This window comes from Oratosquilla oratoria, chromosome 27, assembly GCF_046742065.1.
Source record: "Oratosquilla oratoria isolate Oo_2021 chromosome 27, ASM4674206v1, whole genome shotgun sequence".
Taxonomy (NCBI): domain Eukaryota; kingdom Metazoa; phylum Arthropoda; class Malacostraca; order Stomatopoda; family Squillidae; genus Oratosquilla; species Oratosquilla oratoria.
Window position 1 is genome coordinate 13,490,466 of NC_134803.1, and position 23,133 is coordinate 13,513,598.

General features: G+C 40.8%; 1 protein-coding gene across 1 annotated transcript in view; it reads left to right on the forward strand.

Moving 5' to 3' along the window:
* Positions 1–23,133, forward strand: part of MED23 (mediator complex subunit 23) — a 365,264-nt gene that overhangs the window by 336,955 nt on the left and 5,176 nt on the right. The window contains exons 24-27 of the mRNA XM_076210243.1: positions 816–936; positions 13,476–13,642; positions 13,838–13,991; positions 19,582–19,764. Coding sequence (XP_076066358.1) covers positions 816–936; positions 13,476–13,642; positions 13,838–13,991; positions 19,582–19,764 — 625 coding nt within the window. The remainder of the gene's footprint in view (positions 1–815; positions 937–13,475; positions 13,643–13,837; positions 13,992–19,581; positions 19,765–23,133) is intronic.

Below are 23,133 nucleotides of genomic sequence, written 5' to 3' on the forward strand. Positions count from 1 at the left end.
TTTCCCCATCTCCTTTTCTGCATGAGGGGATGGAGAGGGGGTGTTGCCGATTCAATGAAGCAGCCTTGCTGTGGATGTGCTGTTTCTTGTGACACTGCTTCAGACCCTGGGCAGTGGACAAGATACAGGGATGACCCATCATCCAGGAGGTGCCAAGATAAGGGCGGTGGATGGGAGTGGAGTATGTTGGGGATGGAATGGGTGGAAGTGGTTTTTATACCTTTATTTTTTGGTTGCCTCCCTCATAGAGGAAAAAAAAACTTTAGTATATGTATATGTATGTACTCATTTTATATGTAGAAGGCAGAGGTGGATGGAATGAGATAATGTGATGGATGGATGGGGTGAAAGGGGCTTTGAGCAAGTCGGGAATGACTGTTGAATAAGGAAGGGAGAAGGCAGGAGATAGGGGTAAGTGGAGAATGATTGTATATGGATGATACTTTGACATGGGCCAAAGGGATTTCTCTCCATCTTTTATATTTACCACATGAGGGGATAGAGAGAAGGGGTTGCTGATTGAGTGAGGCAGCGTTGCTATGGATATACTGTTTCTTGCTGCATTGCTTCTGACCCGGGAATTGGGCAGGAGACAGGGATGACCCTTCATCCACAAGGAGCCAAGATGAGAGGGAAAGAAGGATGGTGGATGGAAGTGGTATATAGATAACATAGAATAAATATTAAAAAACAGAAACTTTACAGAATATTTTAATATATTATGTGTCATTGGCAGGTGAGAGGGTTGATATATTTTATGCCAGTTTCATTGTCTTTGCTGACAAATCACTAAAACTTTATTCCTTTGAAAATAGATATTGTGATATTCCACCGGAAGAGCTGGAGGAGTGGATTAATGCAGTGGGACTCATCTTAACATGGCTACCTGAACCTTATTGGATTGTTATCCATGATCGCATAGAGGAAATGCTCCAGGTAGGTATTTGTGTTCAAACTATTAGAAAAAGAGTATATGAATTACAGGGGTATAGAGAGAAGTGTGGGTGGCCTGAGTGTACCTTGACCTAGAGAATGCTTTTCATAAAGTACCTCATAGTAGAATTATGTAGAAGTTGGTGCACATTGGAGGACTGAGAGGCAAACTGCTAGAATTGATGAAAGATTTTTTGAAGGGAGGATATGTGAGGACATTAATAAAGGATAAGATGGCAAGATTGAAAGTAGTAATGAAGAAAGTTCCAAAAGATTCAGTGCTTGCACCATTAATGTTTCTTGTTTATTTTAATAACATGATGGAAGGTACAGCAATCTATGCCAACATGTTTACAGATAATGCAAAAATTGTGAGAAGAGTGAAAAACAAGGAGGACTATAAATTATTTCAAAAAGATCTAAGCACTATTTTTGCATGGAGCCAAAAATGGGAAATTAATTTCAATAATAAAAAATGCAAAGTACTGGAAAGGAGCAATATTGGCAAAACACTATCCAGCCTAGTAACCCCCATCATACTTCTCAGACACCTCATCTCAAACACATTCAAACTGCTCTCTTCCTCTCTTATGTTCCATGTTTCTGCCTCATACAGTGCTGTCGGCACAATCACTCCTTCATGCAATCTCCTCTTAGTATCCATTCCCAAATGTCTATTTCTCATTACACTTTTTAATCCACCAAGGCATTTACTCATTTCTCTCAATCTACATTCTATCTCCACCCCCACTCCTCCCTTTCCTGCCACATTCGCACCCATACATACATACATATACCAAGGCTTTTTCCCCCTTACAAGGGAATAGCCAAAAAGGAAAAGGCATAAAATCATTCCCACCCATTCCATCCCTGAATACACTCCACACCCCTCCACCCTCCCTCTCATCTTAGCACCTCCTGGATGACGGGTCATCCCTGCACCTTGTCCACTGCCCTGGGTCAGAAGCAGTGTTGCAAGACACAGCACATCCACAGCAAGGCCGCTTCATTAAATTGGCAACCCCCCATGCATAAAGGAGAAGACTGGGAGAAATCCCTTCGCCTTCGGGCTGTGTCCAATTTTGCTCACACATACTACATCACCCCCTATCTCCCCGCCCATTCCACCTCATGCATCACAACATCATCCATATACAACCATTCTCCATTCACCCCTGTCTCCTGTCCTCTCCCGTCCTTCTTCAACAGACATTCCCCTCTTCCCCAAAGCCCCCTTCACCCCATCCATCCACCTCATCCTAGGACGTCCCCTCATGTTCACTCCCTCCACATCTGCCTTCCATACCTCTTTTACTAGTCTTTCTTCACTCATTCTTTCCATGTGTCCAAACCATCCTAATATTCTTTCATCAACCCTATCTCCCAACCCCCTTTCCACCCCTGTTCTCCTCTTCACCTCCTCATTTCTCACTCTATCCAGCCTAGTAACCCCCATCATACTTCTCAGACACCTCATCTCAAACACATTCAAACTCCTTCTCTCTTCCTCTCTTATGTTCCATGTTTCTGCCCCATACAGTGCTGTTGGTACAATCACTCCTTTATATAGTCTCCTCTTAGCATCCATTCCCAAATGTCTATTCCTCATTACACTCTTCAATCCACCAAGGCATTTACTCGCTTCTCTCAATCTACATTCTACCTCCACCTTCACTCCACCTTTTCCTGCCACATTTGCACCCAAGTATCTAAAACTATCCACTTCCTCCAGTTGCTCTCCCTCAATGCTCACTTCCAGACTAGTGCCACTTTCACTCCTTGTACATCTCATCACCTTACTTTTACCCACATTTATCTTCAGCTTTCTTCTGTCACACACTCTCCCAAACTCTGTCACCAACTTCCTCAATCCCTCCTCCGATCCTGCCACAAGCGCAGTGTCGTCCGCAAACAACAGCTGGCTCACCTCCCACTTTTCTCCATTTTCTTTAACCATATCCAATCCCTGACCCACTACCCTTGCATTTACCTCTCGCACTACCCCATCCATGTATAAGTTGAACAGCCAGGGTGACATAATGCATACCTGACGAAGCCCCACCTTTACCTCGAACCACTCACTCTCTCCATTTCTAATCCTGACACAAGCTCTACTACTCTCATAAAAACTCTTGACAGCTCCTAGAAGCTTTCTTCCTATCCCGTATATCCGCAAAACCTCCCACAGTGCCTTTCTGTCTACCCTGTCGTAAGCCTTTTCCAGGTCCATAAAGGCCCAAAAAACATCCTTCCCCTTTCCTATAGCTTTCTCACATATCTGTCTTACCACAAAAATCTGATCTACACAACCTCTACCTGTCCTAAAACCACACTGTTCCTCACCAATTACTCCCTGTTCCTCTCCTAATCCTCTCAATCAAGATCCTCCCATAAGCCTTCCCAACTACACTTAACAAGCTAATCCCTCTGAAACTACTACATTCACACTTGTCCCTCTTTCCCTTGTAAAGTGGAACTATACAGGCACTCCTCCAGTCCTCCAGCACTCTACCCTCTCTCTCCAGCAAACATTAAATAACCTCACCAGCCAGTCCACCATCACTGTACCTTACCTGCTTTCATCATCTTAACAACTGTTTTCACTTCATCCTTCCTTATTTCTCCTCCATTTTCCTCACTCATCACGGTCATTTTCTTAGCATTTCCCACTGCAGCTACCTTTCCCTCCCTATCCTCCTTCACATTTAGCAACTCCCTAAAATATTCTGCCCATCTTCCCCTTACTGCCTTCTCTTCCATTATTATCTCTCCATCTGCACCTTTTACCTTTTCTTCTCTACTTGATTCGCCTCCTCTTCCTCTCTTAATTTCTTTCCAAAACATCTTTTTATCACTTTCAAAATTTTCTGTCATACTCTTACCCCATTTCACATCTGCTCTCCTCTTTGCCTCCTTTACCTTTTGATTTACTTCTCTTTTCTTTTCTTTGTACCTCTCATATGACTCCCTCATCCTATTTTGTAAATCTGTGAAAGCTCACTTCTTCTCTTCTACAACATTCTTTGTTTCCTCATCCCACCATTCACTACCCTTTCTTCTATTTCCTCCTGTCCTTCTTGTTCCACACACCATCTTTGCACACTTTGTGACTCCCTCCTTGAACCATCCCCATTCCTCCTCCACACCTAGCTCTACTCTATCCTTCACTCCCTCCCACTCCTCTTTCAGCTGCTTCTATTCTCCTTCTCCTTTTCCTTTTCCTTTTCATTTAACGAGTTCACTCTATGCAACTCCCTACCTTTTGTCCCTTTCCTCTTCCTCCATCTATCCTCCACTCTCAACTTACCTTCCACCAAAAAATGATCTGATATTCCCCCACCCTCTCCCCTTAGCACATGTACATCCTTAACTCTTCCTATCATAATCCTATTTACCACTACATAGTCCATCAACGCTCTACCACCCTTTCCTCCACCACCCTCTCCCATGTGTACTTATGCTTGACTTTCTTCTGAAACACTGTATTTGCTATCATCAACTCTCTTTCTAGACACATTTCCATCATCAACTCTCCACTATGATTCTTTCCTGGAACTCCACATTTCCCAACCACTCCATCAATTGGATCATTTCGTACCCTAGCATTAAGGTCTCCCAGTACTTGACATTGATATTTCTCCCTAAATCCTCTATGCACTCATTTAAATCTATCCAAAAAGCCTCCCTTTCTTCTACACTCTTCTCACTACCAGGCCCATATGCACTTACGACCCACATCTCCTTTCCCAGTTTCACCTTCATCCACATTATCCTTGAGGAAACCTCCTTTCATTCCACTACATGTTTACCTATCTCTTCACTTACTAGAATAGCCACCCCTTCCCTCCCTCGCCCTCTCTTCACTCCTGATAACCTCCCACTTACACTCCCAAACTTACACTCACCCTTCCCTTTCAACTTAGTTTCACTCAAAGCCAACGCATCCATCTTTCTTCTCACATACATACTACCTATCTCTTCCCTTTTACTCTCCTCTACCACATCCACGCACATTAAAAGACTCAAACCTTAGGGTGTTGGACGGAAAACTCCCAGACCCTCTTATGCCTTTGCTTTTTCTTTTAGGAATGTGCCCTGTGGGGCTACAAGGAGAAGGATGCCTAGTCCCAATCCCCATACCTTTCTTCTTGCCTCTTACTATCCAAGTGGGAATACTTGGTGGCAGTATTCTTTTCCCCCACCACTTCCTCCAGTCTTTCACCCTTAATGCTCACTTCCAGCCTGCTGTCACTCTCTCCCCTTGTACATCTCATCACCTTACTTTTGCCCACATTTATCTTCAGCTTCCTTCTTTCACAAACCTTCTCAAGCTGTCACCAACTTCCTCAATCCCTCCTCTGATCCTGCAACAAGTGCAGTGTTGTCAGCAAACAATAAATGGCTCACCTCCCACTTTTCTCCATTTTCTATTCATCTCCAACCCCTGACCCAATACCCTTGCATTCACCTCTCACACCACCCCATCCATGTAAAGATTGAACAGCCAGGGTGACATAACACATCCCTGATGAAGTCCCACCTTTACCTCAAACCATTCACTCTCTCCATTTTAATCCAAACACAAACTCTACTACTCTCATAAAAACTCATGACTGCTCTTAACAGCTTTCCTCCTATCCCATATATCTGCAGTACCTCCCACGGTGCCTTCCTGTCTACCCTATGGTAAGCCTTTTCCAGATCCATAAAAACCCCCAAAACGTCCTTACCTTTTCCTATAGCTTTCTCACATATCTGTCTTACCACAAAAATCTGATCTACACAACCCCTACCTGTCCTAAACCCACACTGTTCCTCACCAATTACTCCCTCTGTTCCTCTCCTAATCCTCTCAATCAAGACCCTCCCATAAGACTTCCCAACTACACTCAACAAGCTGATCCCTCTGAAACTACTACACTCACACTTGTCCCTCTTTCCCTTGTAAAGCGGAACTATACAGGCACTCCTCCAGTCCTCCGGCACTCTACCCTCTCTCCAGCAAACATTAAATAACCTCACCAGCCAGTCCACCATAATTGTACCTCCTTTTTTCAGACATTCTGCATGGCATCCATCCAGACCAGGTGTCTTACCTGCTCTCATCATCTTAACAGCTGCTTTCACTTCATCCTTCCTTATTTCTCCTCCATTTTCCTCACTCATTACTCTCATTTTCCTAGTGCTTCCCACTGCAACTACCTTTCCCTCCCTATCCTCCTTCACATTTAGCAACTCTCTAAAATACCTTCCTCTCACTGCTTCTATTAACATTTCTTCATCTGCACCTTTTACCTTTTCTTCTCTACTTGATTTGCCTACTCTTTCTCTTTTGATTTCCTTCCATAACATCTTTTTATTTCTTTCAATATTTTCTGTCTTACTCTTACCCCATTTCACATCTGCTCTCCTTTTTGCTTTCTTTATCTTATGCTTAACTTCCTTTCTCTTTACTTTGTACCTCTCATACAATTCCCTTGTCCTAATTTGTAGCCAATCTATGAATGCCTGCTTCTTCTCTTCTACACCTTTTTTTGCTTCCTCATTCCACCACCCATTACCCTTCCTTCTATTTCCTCCTGCCCTCCTTGTTCCACACACCATCTTTGCACACCTATTGACTCCCTCCTTGAACCATCCCCATTCATCCTCCTCTCCTAGTTCTACTCTATTCTTCACTCCCTCCCACTCCTCTCTCAGCTACTTCTTATACTCATTCTCCTTTTTTTTTTCTCATTTAAGCAGTTCACTCTAAGTACCTTCCTACATTCTACCCTTTTCCTCTTTCTCCACCTATTCTCCACTCTCAATTTACCTTCCAGCAGAAATTTATCTGATATTCCCCCAGTCTCTCCCCTTAGAACATGTACATCCTTAACTCTTCCTACCATACTCCTGGTCACCACTATATAGTCCATTAATGCTCTATCTGCCACCCTTCCATCCACCACCCTCTCCCATGTGTACTTATGCTTGACTTTCTTCTTAAACACTGTATTTGCTATCATCAAGTGTCTTTAAAGACACATCTCCACCATCAATTCTCCACTATGATTTTTACCTGGAACTCCATACTTCTCAATCACTCCGTCTATTGGTTCATATCCTACCCTAGCATTAAGGTCTCCCAATACAACTACATTGACATTTCTCCCTAATCCCTCTATGCACTCATTTATATTTACCCATTTATATCTACCCTACACTCTTCTCACTACGAGGCCCATACGCACTTACAAAAACCCACATCTCCCTTTTCAGCTTCACCTTCATCCACATCAACCTTGATGAAACCTCTTTCCACTCCACTACCCGCTTATTTATCTCTTCACTTACTAGTATAGCCACCCCTTCTCTCCCTTGTCCCCTCTTCACTCCTGAGAAAGTACATACATACATACATATACCAAGGCCTTTTCAAGGGAGGTAGCCAAAAAGAAAAAGGCATAAAATCATTCCCACCCATTCCATCCCTAAATACACTCCACTCCCCTCCACCCTCCCTTCCATCTTAGCACCTCCTGGATGACAGGTCATCCCTGCACCTTGTCCACTGCCCTGGGTCAGAGGCAGTGTCGCAAGTCACTGAGAAAGTGGGATCTGAAAAAGACCTAAGAGTAATTATCTGAAATGACATGTGCTCTTATAAACAAACAAAATTGTGGGAGAATCCAATAACTTACTAAAATCAATAAAAGTGGTGTTTACCTATTTGGATGAAGAAATGATTAGAAAAATATTAATCACATTAATAAGACCTAGACTGGAGTATGCTGTGACATTATGGTCACCCAGTACAAAAAAGAATATAAAGAAAATTTAAAGAATACAGAGAACAACCATGAAAATGGCCCCAGCACTTTCAAACTTGTCATATGAAGAGAGACTGGTTAAAGTGAAATTACCAACTTTGGAACAAAGAAGAGAGAGATGCAACCTATTGACCATCTGTAGAATCATGAAAGGCATGGAAATAATTGATAGAGAAGACTTACTAAATTAAGACAAGAGAAACACAAGAAGACATGGAAAGGAACTCAAAAAGGATAGTTATAGAAGAGATCTGAAGAAAAACAGTTTTCCACACAGTGGTGGACACTTGGAACCAACTGGACGAAACAATAGTGTGGGCAAAAACATTACACAAATTTAAGAGCAAACTAGATACTGCGAGATACAAAGGCAGGACATCATGAGCATAGCTCCCCTTCCTGTAAGATACAACTGGGTAAATACAATGAAGATATGCAAGTGGAAAAGAAATGGAAGATTCTGAAGGAAATCTATAATGAAGGGGTGGATGAATATGTACCAAGACAAAAACAGGAAAACCAGTATAATAAGTGCTGGTTTAACAGAAAGTGTGGCGAGGAAAAAAAAAATAAAATAAAATAATAATAATAATAGTAATAAAAAAAAAAGTTTGGAAAAGAGAGAAAAATCCTAGAAAGTGGGAAATATATATCAATGAAAGGAATGAATATATTAAAATATGTAGTGAAGAAAAAATAAATTATGAAAAAGACATAATAGAAAAATGTAAGGATCAACCAAAACTATTCTTTAGATATATGAATGATCAATTGAAAAACAAGCATGAAATAGAGAAACAATGCCAGGGGAACATGGAAATATAGAAATGGCTGAAGTCATGAGTAAGCATTTCAAATTGGTTTTCACTAGAGAAAAAGTATGGCAGTGGGATGAAGGGTGAGAAGTGAAATCCTCCATAGAGGGGAAATAGTAGCAACATGAGCTGAAATAATGGATCAAATAACATGCCTTGATGTTAGAAAATTGCACAGCCCAGATGGAATTGCAAACTGGATACTAAAGGAGTGTAAAGAATTGGTAGGCAAAATATATAAGATGATTACTTAAAGAAGGAAAAATACCAGAAGACTGGAAAAAGGCCAGCATCATACTAATATGTAAAGGAGGTAACAAGGAAGACCCAACAAATTACAGACCCTTACAAGTACTGCAGCCAAAATTTGTGAAAAAGTTATCAAAAATAGATGGAAATTGGAGCATATTCAAGGACTGAGTAGTAATCTATGAGAATGGATGAAAGACTTTTTGAAGGAAAGATATATAAAGGTGTAGTAAAGGATAAGATGTCAAGCTTGAGAGCAGTAACTAGTGGAATACCACAATGTTTAATGCTTGCACCAATAATACTTCTTGTCTGTGTTAATGACATGATGAAAGGAACAACAACCTATAACAACATGTTTGCAACTGATGCAAAAATTATGGGAAGAGTGAAAATTGAGGAGGATGGTAGAAAATTGCAAAATTATCTAGATATTATTTTTGCATGGAGCCAAATATATGAAATTAAGTTCAATATTAAAAAATGCAAAGTACAGGAAATGGGCAATAGTGGCAAAAGGACATCCTTAAACTATTCCTTGGGAAGGGAACATGTTATGAAAGTTAAAAAGGAGAAAGACTTCGGAGTGTTGATAAAAGGCAATCTGTCACCAGACAGTCAAATCAATAGGATTGTGGGAAAGACATGGACTACTGCAGAAGATTAAAGTGTCATTCCATTATATGGATGAAGAGATGATGAAAACTCATTGAAACCCTGATATGTCCAAGACTTGAAAAAAGATGGAAAAATGAGAAAAATTGTTGAAAGTGGCAAATAATATTATCAGTGAAAGGAATGAATATGTAAAGATATGCAGGGAAGAAAAAATAAATTATGAAAAAGGCATAACAGAAAAATGTAAGGATCAACCAAAACTATTTTATAGATATGTGAATGGTAAATTAAAAAAAAAAAAAAAAAAAATGAAATAGAGAAACAATGCCAGGGGAACATGGAATACGCAGAAGATATAAAAACATTTCAAATCGTTTTTCACTAGAGAAAAAGTATGGCACTGGGATGAAGGGCTAGAAGGGAAATCCCTGCATATGGGGGAAATAATAGCAACACAAGCTGAAATAATGGATCAAATCACAGGCCTTGATGTCAGGAAATTGCAAGGCCCAGATGGAATTGCAAACTGGATACTAAAAGAGTGTAAAGTGGTAGGCAAAATATATAAGATGTTCACTTAAAGAAGAAAAAATACCAAAAGACTGGAAAAAGGCCAACATAGTACCAATATATAAAGGAGGTAACAAGGAAGACCCAACAAATTACAGACTGGTTTCCTTTACAAGTACTGTAACCAAAATTTGTGAAAAAGTTATCAAAAATAGATGGACAAAACATCTGGAAGAGAACAATATACTAAACCCTAGACAATTTGGATTCAGACAGGGAAGATCATGTGTCACAAATCTGATCTGCTTTTAAGACTACAGGTAAACGTCGACTTACGATGGCCGCGACTTACGATTGTTCGACTTTACGATGACGACGACGACGACGACGATATGATAATTTAACCCCTTCCATACGGTGCCGCACACGTAGGCGTCATGAGGAGCAAGTGGATTCGCGACGCTGCCATATCGGCGTCTTGATTATATTTATTGTAGTCGCCCGTGTTTTTACATTCTCTCAAATGTGCCCTAAATCCCATTCTCTGTGGTTTTCAAAATTCGCGGGTGAAAGAGAGAACGATCGATAAAAGCGGTGACTATATTTTATGATGCGAGTATTATTACGTCACGTCGTACGGCTGGCATTGGCTGCTGCCCGCGAGATTTAAGTTCCGTACTGAAAATACATATTATAGTGTTTGAATATGGTAAAAAGGATAAAAATAATTAAACTACTGTACATGTTTAATAGGCTATATTCAGTATCTCTGGTGGTTAATATACAGGTAGGCTAGGTACAGTGACCACGGAACAGAGTGGGGATCGACTTACGATGAGATCGTCTTACGATGGCTCTATCGAAACCTAATGCCATCGTAAGTCGACATTTACCTGTATTAAATATAATACAGGAAAGGGATGGATAGTATGATTGTGCTTTCCTAGATCTACAAAAAGTTTTTGGTATAGTGCTACATAGAAAACTATTAGTAAAACTGAAAACCATAGAAGAGGTACAAGGTAAACTACTGGAATGGATGGACAATTTCCTGCATGAAAAAAAATGAGAGTAGTGCCCAGAGATAAAGGTTCTGCTTGGGAAGAGGTGATTAGTGGAGTTCCATAATGATTGGTACTGGCTCCAATAATGTTTGTTGTTTATATGAATGACATGGACAAGGGTGTGGACAGTTACATGAACTTCTTTGCTGATGATGCAAAATTGTTGAGAAAGTGAGAACTGAAAAAAACTGTGAGTCGCTGCAGAGAGATCTGAACAGAGTTTGGGAATGGAGTCAGAAGTGGCAAGTCAAGAAATGTACTGTAATGAAATTTGGAAAAAGTAAAAAGAGGATATCAGGACAATATTAAATTGGTGAAAAGGATGTAAAGGAAGTGGGATTTGAAAAAGACCTGGGAGTTATCATCACAAAGGACATGTCCCCTGATAAACAGATAAACAAAATTGTCGGAGAAACCTACAACTTGCCAAGGTCAATAAAAGTGGCATTTACTTACTTGGACGAAGAAATGGTGAAGAAAATACTAGTCACACTGATAAGACTAAGACTGGAGTATGCAACGACACTGGTTATCCAGAACCAAAAAGAATATAAGGAAAATTGAAATAATCCAAAGAGCAGCTACGAAGATAGCCCAAACACTTTCAGAACTGTCATATGAAGAGATACTCACAGAACTAGAGTTACTGACCCTGGAACAAAGAAGAGAAAGAGGAGACTTGTTGACCATCTATAGAATCATGAGAGTCACGGAAGTCCTTGATAGAGAAGACTTACTAAAATGGGATACGAGAAATACAAGAGGACATAGAAAGAAATTCAAAAAGGACATTTATAGAAGAGACCTGAAAAAGAACAGCTTTCCCCACAGAATGGTGGATGTATGGAACACTCTGGATGAGATGATAGTACTTCAGGGTGGATGTAGTAGGAAAGGGAGTAGCAGAAGTGGAGCTAGATTGTAGATGGAGAAAAGCAAGTAAATGCTTTGGTGAATTAAAAAATGTAATGAGAAATAGACATTTGGGAATGGATGCATAGAGGAGATTGTACAAAGTGGTGATAGTGGCAACAACACTGTATGGGGCAGAAACATGGAACATGAGAGAGGGAAAGTTCAAGTGTGTTTGAGATGAAATGCCTGAGGAGTATGGGTAGGGGTTGCTAGCCTGGATAAAGTGAGAAATGAGGAGGTGAGGAAGAGGGCAGGGGTGAAAAGGGAGTTGGGAGATGGGGTTGATGAAAGAGTGTTGGGATGTTTTGGACACATGGAAAGAATGAGTGAAGAATGATTAGTAAGAGAGGTATGGAAGGCAGAGGTGGAAGGAGTGAACATGAGGGGGCAACCAAGGATGAGATGGATCAATGAGGTAAAAAGAGCTTTGGAAAAGAGGGAAATGTGTGTTGAGGAAAAGAAAATACAGAAAATAGGGGTGAGTGAGAATGGTTGTGTATAGATGATGCTGTGATGCATGGGGGTATGTGAGGGGTTGAGGGAGTATGTGTGAATGATATTTTGATGCAGCCCAAAGGCATTTCTCTTTGTCTTTTCTTTTTCTGCACGAGGGCACAGAGAGGGGGGTCACTGATTAAATGAAATGGCCTTGCTGTAGATGTGCTGTGTCTTGCTGCATTGCTTCTGACCCAGGGCAGTGGGTGAGATGCAGGAATGATACTTCATCCAGGAAGAGCCAAGAAAAGAGGGAGGGAGGGGTAGTGAATGTGAGAGTAATTGGGGATGAAATGGGTAGGAGTGAATTTATGCCTTTGGCTATCTCCCTTGTGAGGTGGAAAAACCCTTGGTATATGTATGCATGTATAGTATTATTATTATTTATTTATTTATTCTTTTTTTTTTATTCATAACCAGGGTGTGAACACACATGTACTGAAGATTAGAAGTATGTGGGGATGAAATGGGTGGGAGGGAATTTATGCCTTTGGCTAAATCCCAAATGAGAAGGAAAAACCCTTGGTATATGTATGCATGTATGTATTATTATTTTTTAATATTTACAACCTGGGTGTGAACACACATATACTGAAGATTAGTGGAAGGAAAAAGCAGAAACAAGACTAGTTTAGTAGAAGGTGTGACATAGCTAAAAAAGCCTGGGACATGACTTGGGGAAAATGGAAAAAGAGAAGAAATAATAGAACAAAGGAATCTTACAGACAAGCTAGAAATGATTATACAAGAATATGCAGAGAGGAAAGAAATTTTGAATGGGGTTTTGTAGATAGATACAAAGATGAACCAAAACTGCTACAGGTTCATCACTGGGGAAAATGAAATGGAATGAAGAAATTATAAATCCCCTCTGCATGGTAAAATGTTAATCTCATTTCAAGATTTTATCATAATTTTTAACGGATAGATAAGATAAATTGATTTATTTCAAGGGATATCTTTCTGGTTAAGTATTAAGGAACAAAGCCACAAGAATTGGAATAATGTAGTATGGCTATTTTGGAGATATTTTTCATGACTAATTGATTGTTTATTTATACTAGAAACCTGACTTGGTGGCCCCAGTACCTGGCTCCCTGGATCCTTTTACTCTCCTGAACATGAGTATGCTTGCACCCACCATGTCAGACACGTCGGTAGCCCTCACACTAGCCCTGGTGCATTCCTTCTTGCATCATGCTGCTTTTGGACAAGTTGGCAGTATTCCAACGTTAGTTGATTAGCTGTTTTCACTTATACAGTGATGATGGCATTTCTTGTTCTTTTACATTTTTATAATGAAATTTTATTGAATATATTTTTTTCCTATACCTAGCCACCTTTTGGGAAATGGCATATATATTGAGAAAAAAGGGAGATGTTAGTGGATGGTATATAATTGTGTTGTGGATCTTTGGATTTCTAGGTTGGTAAAGGAACGTTTAATCAACTTGCTGGTGTCTGAAGAGCAGCTTATTGTGGTATTCCATATTGTGGGCCCATTCCTCCAGCGGTTCAATACTGAACAAACACGCAAAGTTTTTGATGTCACCATTGAGTTGTATAATGCTCTGGCAAAGGTACAGCTTCTGTAATTTTCAGTAGCCTTTTATTTATTTATCAAAATTTTAAAAGTCATTGAAAATTTTAAAGTCAGAATTTGATATCAGGTTATGCATTAAGCAAAACTTGGTATCAGAGTCTGACTTTAATTTTTTTTTGTATATTCCAGCCTTATTTGATATTTTTTCAAGGTATATTTGTGGAAAGAAATTGTATTGTAAAGAAAGAAGCATAAAGTAAATGTTGATATAAGGCAGAGGTATGTAATATTAGTAGATTTCAGTAAGTAGTTTTCAGTGTCCATAGAACTTTATTTTCATATTTGACTTTAACACTCACATTAATACTACACAGACACGAGTCCATTGTTTCTTCCTATAGAGCTCTAGTGGAGGGCCTGAGAACTATTGCTTTCACTATAGGGACCACAGGTTTCCAGTTAAAATGTATAAACCAGAGGCTTCTTCCCTGATAACCATAGAAAATTGATGAAGCCAGTTTAGAGAGAATGGAAATTACGTAGGTACGACTACAATAAATATAATCAAGATGCCGACGTCGGCATCATCGAGTACCCACTTGCTCCTCATGCCGCCTACGTAGGCATTATCGTATGGAAGTGGTTAAGGGAAGTAGCCAGCCAAGGCATGCATGTATCCACTCCAATCCAATCCACTCCCATCTGTCACCCACTTGTTTCTCTTATTTTAGCTCCCTATGGATAAAGGGCCATCCCTGCACCCCCCCCCCCCCACACACCTAGGCCAGAAACAGTGTAGCAAAACACAATATTCACAGCAGGACCCCATTGTTTCATTTAAATGGCAACTTCCTCCTAATCCCAATAAGTGAAAATAGAGAATACAAGAAGAAATACCTTTGTACAATATAAATTTATAGTCCATTCACGACCATTTTCCACTCACACCTATCTCTTACCTTCATCCTTCCCTGCTGAATGGACATTCCCCTTTAAGGGGGTACGCGACACCTGGAGGTCATTTTCTAAAATATTTAGAGTAAAGAGCTGAAACTTCTCAGGTAAATAGGTATCCATATTGCCTACATTTTAGGTGAAGCAGAATGATGTATGTACACATGTACACATGTATGCATACCAGTAGCGACATTTTAAAGTGCACAGCACCATAATACGTGGACCAATCTGTTTTATATTTTGGCTATGATTAGTCAGTAGGCACACCTAGGGCCGGTCATTGAGTAATTGAACAATTTCCTTTATACTTTTGCATACAGGCATTTCAATTTTAATGTCTGGCAAAAATCGTGAAAAATACAATTTATTTGCTCTTGTTTCCATTATTACTCCGAACTCTTTCATCCTATTCAAAATATTCGAACGATCGGCCCTAGCAGTTACTAAAAGTAATATTCCCTATAAGTTTCATCTAAATCTGATGTATATTAGATTTTTTATGATTAAAAAAAAGTAGAAAAATATCGAACGGAGATATGGCAACTTGAAATATGAATATATCTGTAACTTGCTTATAGTTTCACCAATTTGACTGATTTTTTCTTGGCTTAATTCTTATTATATAATAAGTAAGTACAGTAAAAATTATCAACATATTTTAATTATAAGTACTTTAAATACTGAAAAACTAAAGTATAAGTATGTCACAGTAGTGACGACGCACAGACGACAACATCATATAATTTGCTTTTTTGCACCTTTGGCGGTTTCTTCATATGAAACCTCTCTGCTGGGGGTCTTCAGGGTATCTAAATCATTGGAAAGAGGTTTATTTTCCAGTAGTGGGCGCCTTCTCTTTCCTCATCAGATTCCCCTCGCCAATCTATGTTGGTAGGGCACCCCCTCCAGCATCATATGATGTCCCTTCTTCTTTCTTCTTCCTGTATATCCTTGATCTTTTTCCTCTTGCTTTCTTCTTTGGATTTAATCTTCCTCTTTGAATTGTTTTGTCTAATGTTGTCCTTTACCTCTGTCACCGTCACAGAGGTGCAGGTGAGGGCGGTGGTGGAGTGAGAGGTGGTGAGATCTTTAGTCGTCTTTGACTGCTTGCCATCTTTAACTGCTGTTTTTTGTCATTGTGATGTTCTTTTGTTCTTTTTGCTACCCATGATGACTGTACTAAAGAGTAATATGTACTAGCTAAAGTAATAGATTGCAATGAGAGCTCATGAGACATGCGTACTTCCCTTTTCAGAGCTAGCCGGTAACTAACGCTTAGTTTCGCACAAAGTTGGCGAAATATTCTCCCTCCACCTTCCTCCCTTCCCCTCCACAATCGTATTGGCCGTTGATACACTGGGCGAGTGTAAATTCAATCAAATTTCAATGTTATTCGCTGCGCCTGAAGGTCCTAAGTGGCACGCCTCCCTCTAGTGTGGGTTGCGCCTTTAAATCTGTCCCTTTAAACCACACCCAGGACCTTTAAATTGCGCGCGGCTGGAAAATTATTTGTCGGGATTTATTTCTAAGTGGTATACGAACATTTTGAACACAGTTTTGAAAAATGCCATATCTTGACCAAATTCACCCCCCCCAGGTGTCGCGTACCCCCTTAACTAAAGGCCCCCTTTACCCCATCAATCCGTCTCATTCTTGGTCTACCCATCTGCCTTTCACACTCTTTTTGCCAGTCTTTCCTCACTATTTCCATGCGCCCAAACCATCCCAGTAATCTTTCATCAATCCTATCTGCCAGCTCCCTTTCCACCCCCACTCTTCTTCTCACTCTATCCATTCTGGCCCGGTCTGGAGATGAGGTTCTGGCCCCTCTGGGCTATACATCCTTGAGGAAGTGGGGAGTGTTGTGACCATTTGGTTATAGTGATGGATCTTAAATGTTTGTTTTCTTTCTTGGGGTGGCACCATCCACTCCTTGACCATTTTCTCACAAATTTTGGCTACAGTGCTTGTTAGGGAGATCAGTCTGTAATTAGTTGGTTCAGCCTTGTTCCCTCCTTTATGTATTGGTACAATGTTGGAATTTTTCCCGTCTTGGTATTTTTCCTTCTTTGAGTGAGGAACTTATTATGTTGTATATTTTGTCCTTTAGTTATTCTTTGCATATTTTTAGTATCCAGTTTGCAATTCCATCTGGGCTGTGTGATTTCCTAACATCAAGGTTTGTTAATTGCTCCATTATTTCTTTTTGTGTTATTATGTTTTCCTCATGAGGGGAGATTGGACTTCACTTCCTTCATCCCAATGCTATACTTTTTCTCTAGTGAAAACCGACTGGAAGTGATTGTTCATGACTTTGGCCATTTCTAGATCTGTGTGTTCTGTATTTCCTTGGCATAGTTTCACCATTTCCTGTTTATTTTTAACCCCTTCCATACGGTGCCACATACGTAGGCGGCATGAGGAGCAAGTGGATACGCGAGGCTGCCATATCGGCGTCTTGATTATATTTATTGTAGTTGCCCCTGCGTAATGACATACTCTCTAAACTGTCTTCATCACATTTTCTATGGTTATCAAAATTCATGGGTGAAAGAGAGAACGATCGATATAAGCGGTGACTATATTTTATGATGCGAGTATTATTACGACACATCGTACGTCTGGCAGCTAATGCTGCCCGCGAGATTTTGGCCCGTACTGAAGAGGTTAAGTTTACTATTTACATATCTATAGAATAATTTGAGTTGATCTTTACATTTTTCTATATCTTTTTTGTAGTTTCTTTTTTCCTCTCTGCACACTTTTACATATTCATTTCTACAGTTCATATATATTTGCCATATTCCAGGGGTTTTATATTTTCTCCATCTTTTTCAAGCTTTGTTTCTTCTGTCTTTCACCTCACTGCATCTTCTGTTGAACCAGCATTTAACCCCTTCCATACGGTGCCGCACACGTAGGCGTCATGAGGAGCAAGTAGATTCGCGACGCTGCCATATCGGCGTCTTGATTATATTTATTGTAGTCACCCCTGTGTTTTTACATTCTCCCTAATCTGCTCTTAATCCCATTCTCTGTGGTTTTCAAAATTCACGGGTGAAAGAGAGAACGATCGATATTTGCCGTGACTATATTTTATGATGCGAGTATTATTACGACACGTCGTACGGCTGGCATTGGCTGCTGCCCGCGAGATTTAAGTCCCGTAGTGAAGTGGTTAATGTCCACCTCTTGTTTCTGTCTTGGTATGTACCTATTCATTCCTTCATTATAGTTTAACATCAAGATCACCTGTTTCTCTTCCACTTTGGTCTCTTCAGTGTAGAATTTTTCCCAATTTGCATTTTGAAAGAATTTCTTAAGTTTTCCAAAGTCTGTTATGTTGTACATCAATCTTCCTCCTCTGTACTTTTTCATTTCTCTCCATATGTATTTCTTTAGTTCAGCCTATATTAGTATGTGGTCACTCTTTCCAAATGGTGTCTTGTATTCAGTTTTATCTACAGTTTCAGGTTCTGTTGTAAATATTAAATCCAGTCTCAATGGTTCTTCATTACTTCGGTATATGGTATTTTCATTGACCTATTGTGTCATTGTATGTTCCATGATCATGTCTAGTAATACATTTCCCCATAGGTCCTCTGTGCCCTCCACTGTGTAGTTTAGATGCTAAGAATAGAAGATAGTGGATGTAATATTGCATTGTCCAACATCCACAATTTTTTTCCAGGGACCAGTGATGGGTACCTGCATTTGGTAGCCGTACACAAGATGGATAGCAAAGCTGCCCATTTACAATCAATTAGTCCATTGCCCCTGATCTCGCTTGTCCTAACAAGGACCCATTTTCATAACCCTTCAATCCCCTCATCTCCATCAGGTGTAGCCCTGAGGGGCTGACACTTGGTCTCAGAACTGGGCCCAGGATCTCTTGCTATCAGCATCAGTTGTACATTGGAGAGCTGACAGCCAGCAACTCTTCTCTCTTTACACCTTTCAGCTAATGACATAGAAACAGTCCCACACTGATACAGCACAGCACTCTGATACAATCATATCACTCCCTGCTCTATCAACAAACTGAAAGACAATAGATTGCTGCATGCCAGACCCCCTGATATCCATCCCTCTGAATACTCTCTCCCCCTAGAGGACAGAGTCCACCTGGTCAGACTGCAGAGCAGCTACCATCCAGCCCTTCTAAGGTACCAGAAGAATCTGGATGACTGCATCACAGATAACTGTTCAGGATGCAACACCTCACCTCATACTTTACAAGACATTATGGAAGACTGTATTGTACATAATCACACATGCCAACAACACAGTATACACTCTATAAAGGATTTGTGTGAAAACCCCATTCCAGATGTGGCATTCCTCAGGGAGATGGGATTGCTTGGTCAGACAGTCTAGGGAATGACAACAACAACAATAATCGATTCTAAGGGCCATTGCCAGCCACTGTAGGGCTGCGGGTTTTCTATTTAGTGAAACTAAGGGTGATGTTTGATTCATGGAGCAGGTCAATGGCCATAGCCAGATATTGTTGAAGCTGTGGGTTTCCTATAAGTCCAAGACAATAGATTATTGGACAAATATTAATTTTGTGCTTTTGCATTAATCATGGTTTAGAATGATGTAGAATTTGAATTTATCCCCTGATATTATATTGAATATGCACTAAATCTTCAATTTTGTGGAACCAGGTGGACAGAACAGTGACTGAACTAAAGTACATGGATCCCATCTGTGACATGTTGTACCACATCAAATACATGTTTACTGGTGACTCCATAAAGACAGATGTTGGTACAATTATAAGAACCCTCAGACCAGCCTTGCAGCTCCGCCTCCGGTTCATCACACACCTCAACATTGAGAATATTGAGGTAAAGTGTATGCATTATAGTTTTTGTTATACAGTTGTTTTTGGATAATGTTGTTTATTAGTATCAGTGGTGGGAGATGCTAGGGGAATGACTGTGATGGATGAGGAAAATTATAATGAAGCTATTACTAAAGAAGAGATACAAGTAACATTGAGGGAAATGAAAGCTGGAATGGCACCAGGATTTGATGGATGTCATGTCAAGTCTAATAAAAGGTGGAATAGTATACTGGAGTGGGCTGTGATATTGTTCACAGTATGTCGTAAGGAGGGGCATGTCCAGCTGGATTGGAGGAATGAATGTATAGTTCCACAATACAAGACTAAAGGAGACAAATATTAATGTATTTGTTTTAAAGATATTAGTTTGTTCAGTCAACTTTGGCTACTTCCCTAGTAAGGGGGAAGTAGCTATTGGTATGTATGTAGAAGGCAAAGAGGAGAGCGGATGTGAAATGGGCTAAGAGTATGACAGAAAATTTTGAAAGTAATAAAAAGATGTTTTGGAAAGAAAGTAAAGAGGAAGAGGAGGTGAATCAAGTAGAGAAGAAAAGGTAAAAGATGCAGATGGATAGATGATAATGGAATAGAATGCAGTAAGAGGAGATGGGCAGAGTAGTTTAGGGAGTTCTTAAATGTAAAGGAGGATAGGGAGGGAAAGGTAGTTGCAGTGGAAAGTGCTAAGAAAATGACCGTGATGAGTGAAGAAAATGGAGGAGAAATAAGGAAGGATGAAGTGAAGGCAGTTAAGATGAAAAGGTTTATGACAGGGTAGACAGGAAGGCACTGTGGGAGGTTTTGCAGATATACGGGATAGGAGGAAAGCTTTTAGGAGCAGTCAAGAGTTTTTACGAGAGTAGTAGAGCATGTGTTAGGATTAGAAATGGAGAGAGTGAGTGGTTCAAGGTAAAGGAGGGACTTCGTCAGGGATGTGTTATGTTGCCCTGGCTGTTCAACTTATACATGGATTGGGTGGTGCAAGAGGTAAATGCAAGGGTGGTGAGTCAGGGATTGGAGGTGATTAAAGAAAATGGAGAAAAGTGGGAGATAAGCCAGCTGTTGTTTGCAGACAACACTGCACTTGTAGCAGGATCAGAGGAGGGATTGAGGAAGTTAGTGACAGAGTTTGGGAGAGTGTGTGAAAGAAGGAAGCTGAAGATAAATGTGGGCAAAAGGTGATGAGATGTACAAGGGGTGAAAGTGGCAGCAGACTGGAAGTGAACATTAAGGGAGAGAGACTAGAGGAAGTGGATAGTTTTAGGTACTTGGGTGTGAATGTGGCAGGAAAGGGAGGAGTGGAGGTGGAGGTAGAATAGATTGAGAGAAGCGAGTAAGACACCTCATCTCAAAAGCATAAATTCACTCCCACCCATTTCATCCTTGCATACTCCACTCCCATTCACCATCTCCCTCCTCTTTTTTTTTTTTTTTTTTTTTTCATTTAATTTGTGACACTCCCCACCCCCTCTCTTCATCCCCTCATGCAGAAAAAGATAATCCGGGGAGAAATCCCTTTGGGTTGCATCAGAATATCACTCACATATACTCTCTAACCCCCCAATCCCCCACCCACTCCTTTCCATACATCACAGCATCATCCATACCCAACCACTCTCCACACATCCCTATCTTCTGTCTTCTCCCTTCCTTCCTCAACAGACATCCCCTTCATGCTCAATGCCCCTTTTACCCCATCCATCCATCTCATCCTTGGTTGCCTCCTCCTGTTTACTCCACCTCTGCCTTCCACACTTCCTTTACTAATCTTTCTTCACTCATTGTTTCCATGTATCTAAACCATCCCAATACTCGTTCATCTACCCTATCTCTCAACTCCTTTTCCACCCATGCTCTCATCCTCACCTCCTCATTTCTCACTTTATCCAGCCTAGTAAACTGCACCAATCTTCTCAGACATTTCTTCTCAAACACATTACTCCTCTGTTATGTTCCATGTTTCTACCCTATACAGTGCTGTCGGTACAATCACCCCTTCATACCATCACCTCTTAGCATCCATTCCCAAATATCTATTTCTCATTACACTTTTAAATCCCCTAAAAGGCATTTACTTGCATCTCTTAATCTACATTCTACCTCTACTCCTCCCATCCCTGCCACATTTGCCCCCAAGTATCTAAAGCTGTCCACTTCCTACAGCCTCTCCCTTAATACTCACTTCCAAATTGTTGCTATCCTTTCCCCTTGTACCTCTCATCACCTTACTTTTACCACATTTATATTCAACTTCCTTCACACACCATCCCAAACTCTGTCACTAACTTCCTTAATCCCTCCTCTGATCCTGCTACAAGTGCAGTGTTATTACCAAACAACTGGTGTGATGGCACATACATATACCAAAGGCTTTTTCCCCCTTACAAGGGAGGTAGCCAAAAAACAAAGGCATAAAAACCATTCCCACCCATTCCATCCCCAATACACTCCACTCCCCTCCACCCTCTCATCTTGGCACCTCCTGGGTGATGGATCATCCCTGTATCTTGTCCACTGTCCTGGATCAGAAGCAGTGTTGCAAGACACAGCATATCCACAGCAAGGGCGCTTCATTAAATTGGCGAACACCCCTCTCTGTCCCCTCATGCAGAAAAGGAGAAGATGGGGAGAAATCCCTTTGGGCTGCGTCCAATTTTGCTCACACATACTACCTCACCCCCCATCCCCCCACCCATTCCACCTCATGAAGCACAGTATCATCCATATACAGGTACACCTCACCTTACGTCGTTAATTGGTTCCAGGAGACACGACGTAAGTTGAAAAACGACGTAAGTCGAATTTGCTTACAAGTAGGCTAGGTAGGCCTGGTGTAGCCTAGGCTAAACTGCCAATAGCCATTTTTCAGTACTTTATTTTACTTTTGATTGCATTTTTTATTAAACAAGGTTAATAAAAATCTATTTTAAGTTTCCAAACAGAACATTTATTTATCATTTTGTACATACATACATACATATACCAAGGCTTTTTCCCCCTTCCAAGGGAGGTAGCCAAAAAGGGAAAGGCATAAAAACACTCCCACCCATTTCATCCCTAAATACACTCCACACCCCTCCCACCCTCCCTCTCATCTGAGCACCTCCTGGATGACGGGTCATCCCTGCACCCTGCCCACCGCCCTGGGTCAGAAGCAGTGTCGCAAGACACAGTGCATCCACAGCAAGGCCGCTTCATTTAATTGGCGACCCCCCCTCTCCGTCCCCCTTTGCATATAAGGCGAGGACGGGGAGAAATCCCTTCGGGCTGCGTCAAAATTTACTCACACATACTACCCCACCCCCCACCCCCCCGCCCATTCCTCCTCATGCAGTCACAACATCATCCATATACAACCATTCTCCACTCACCT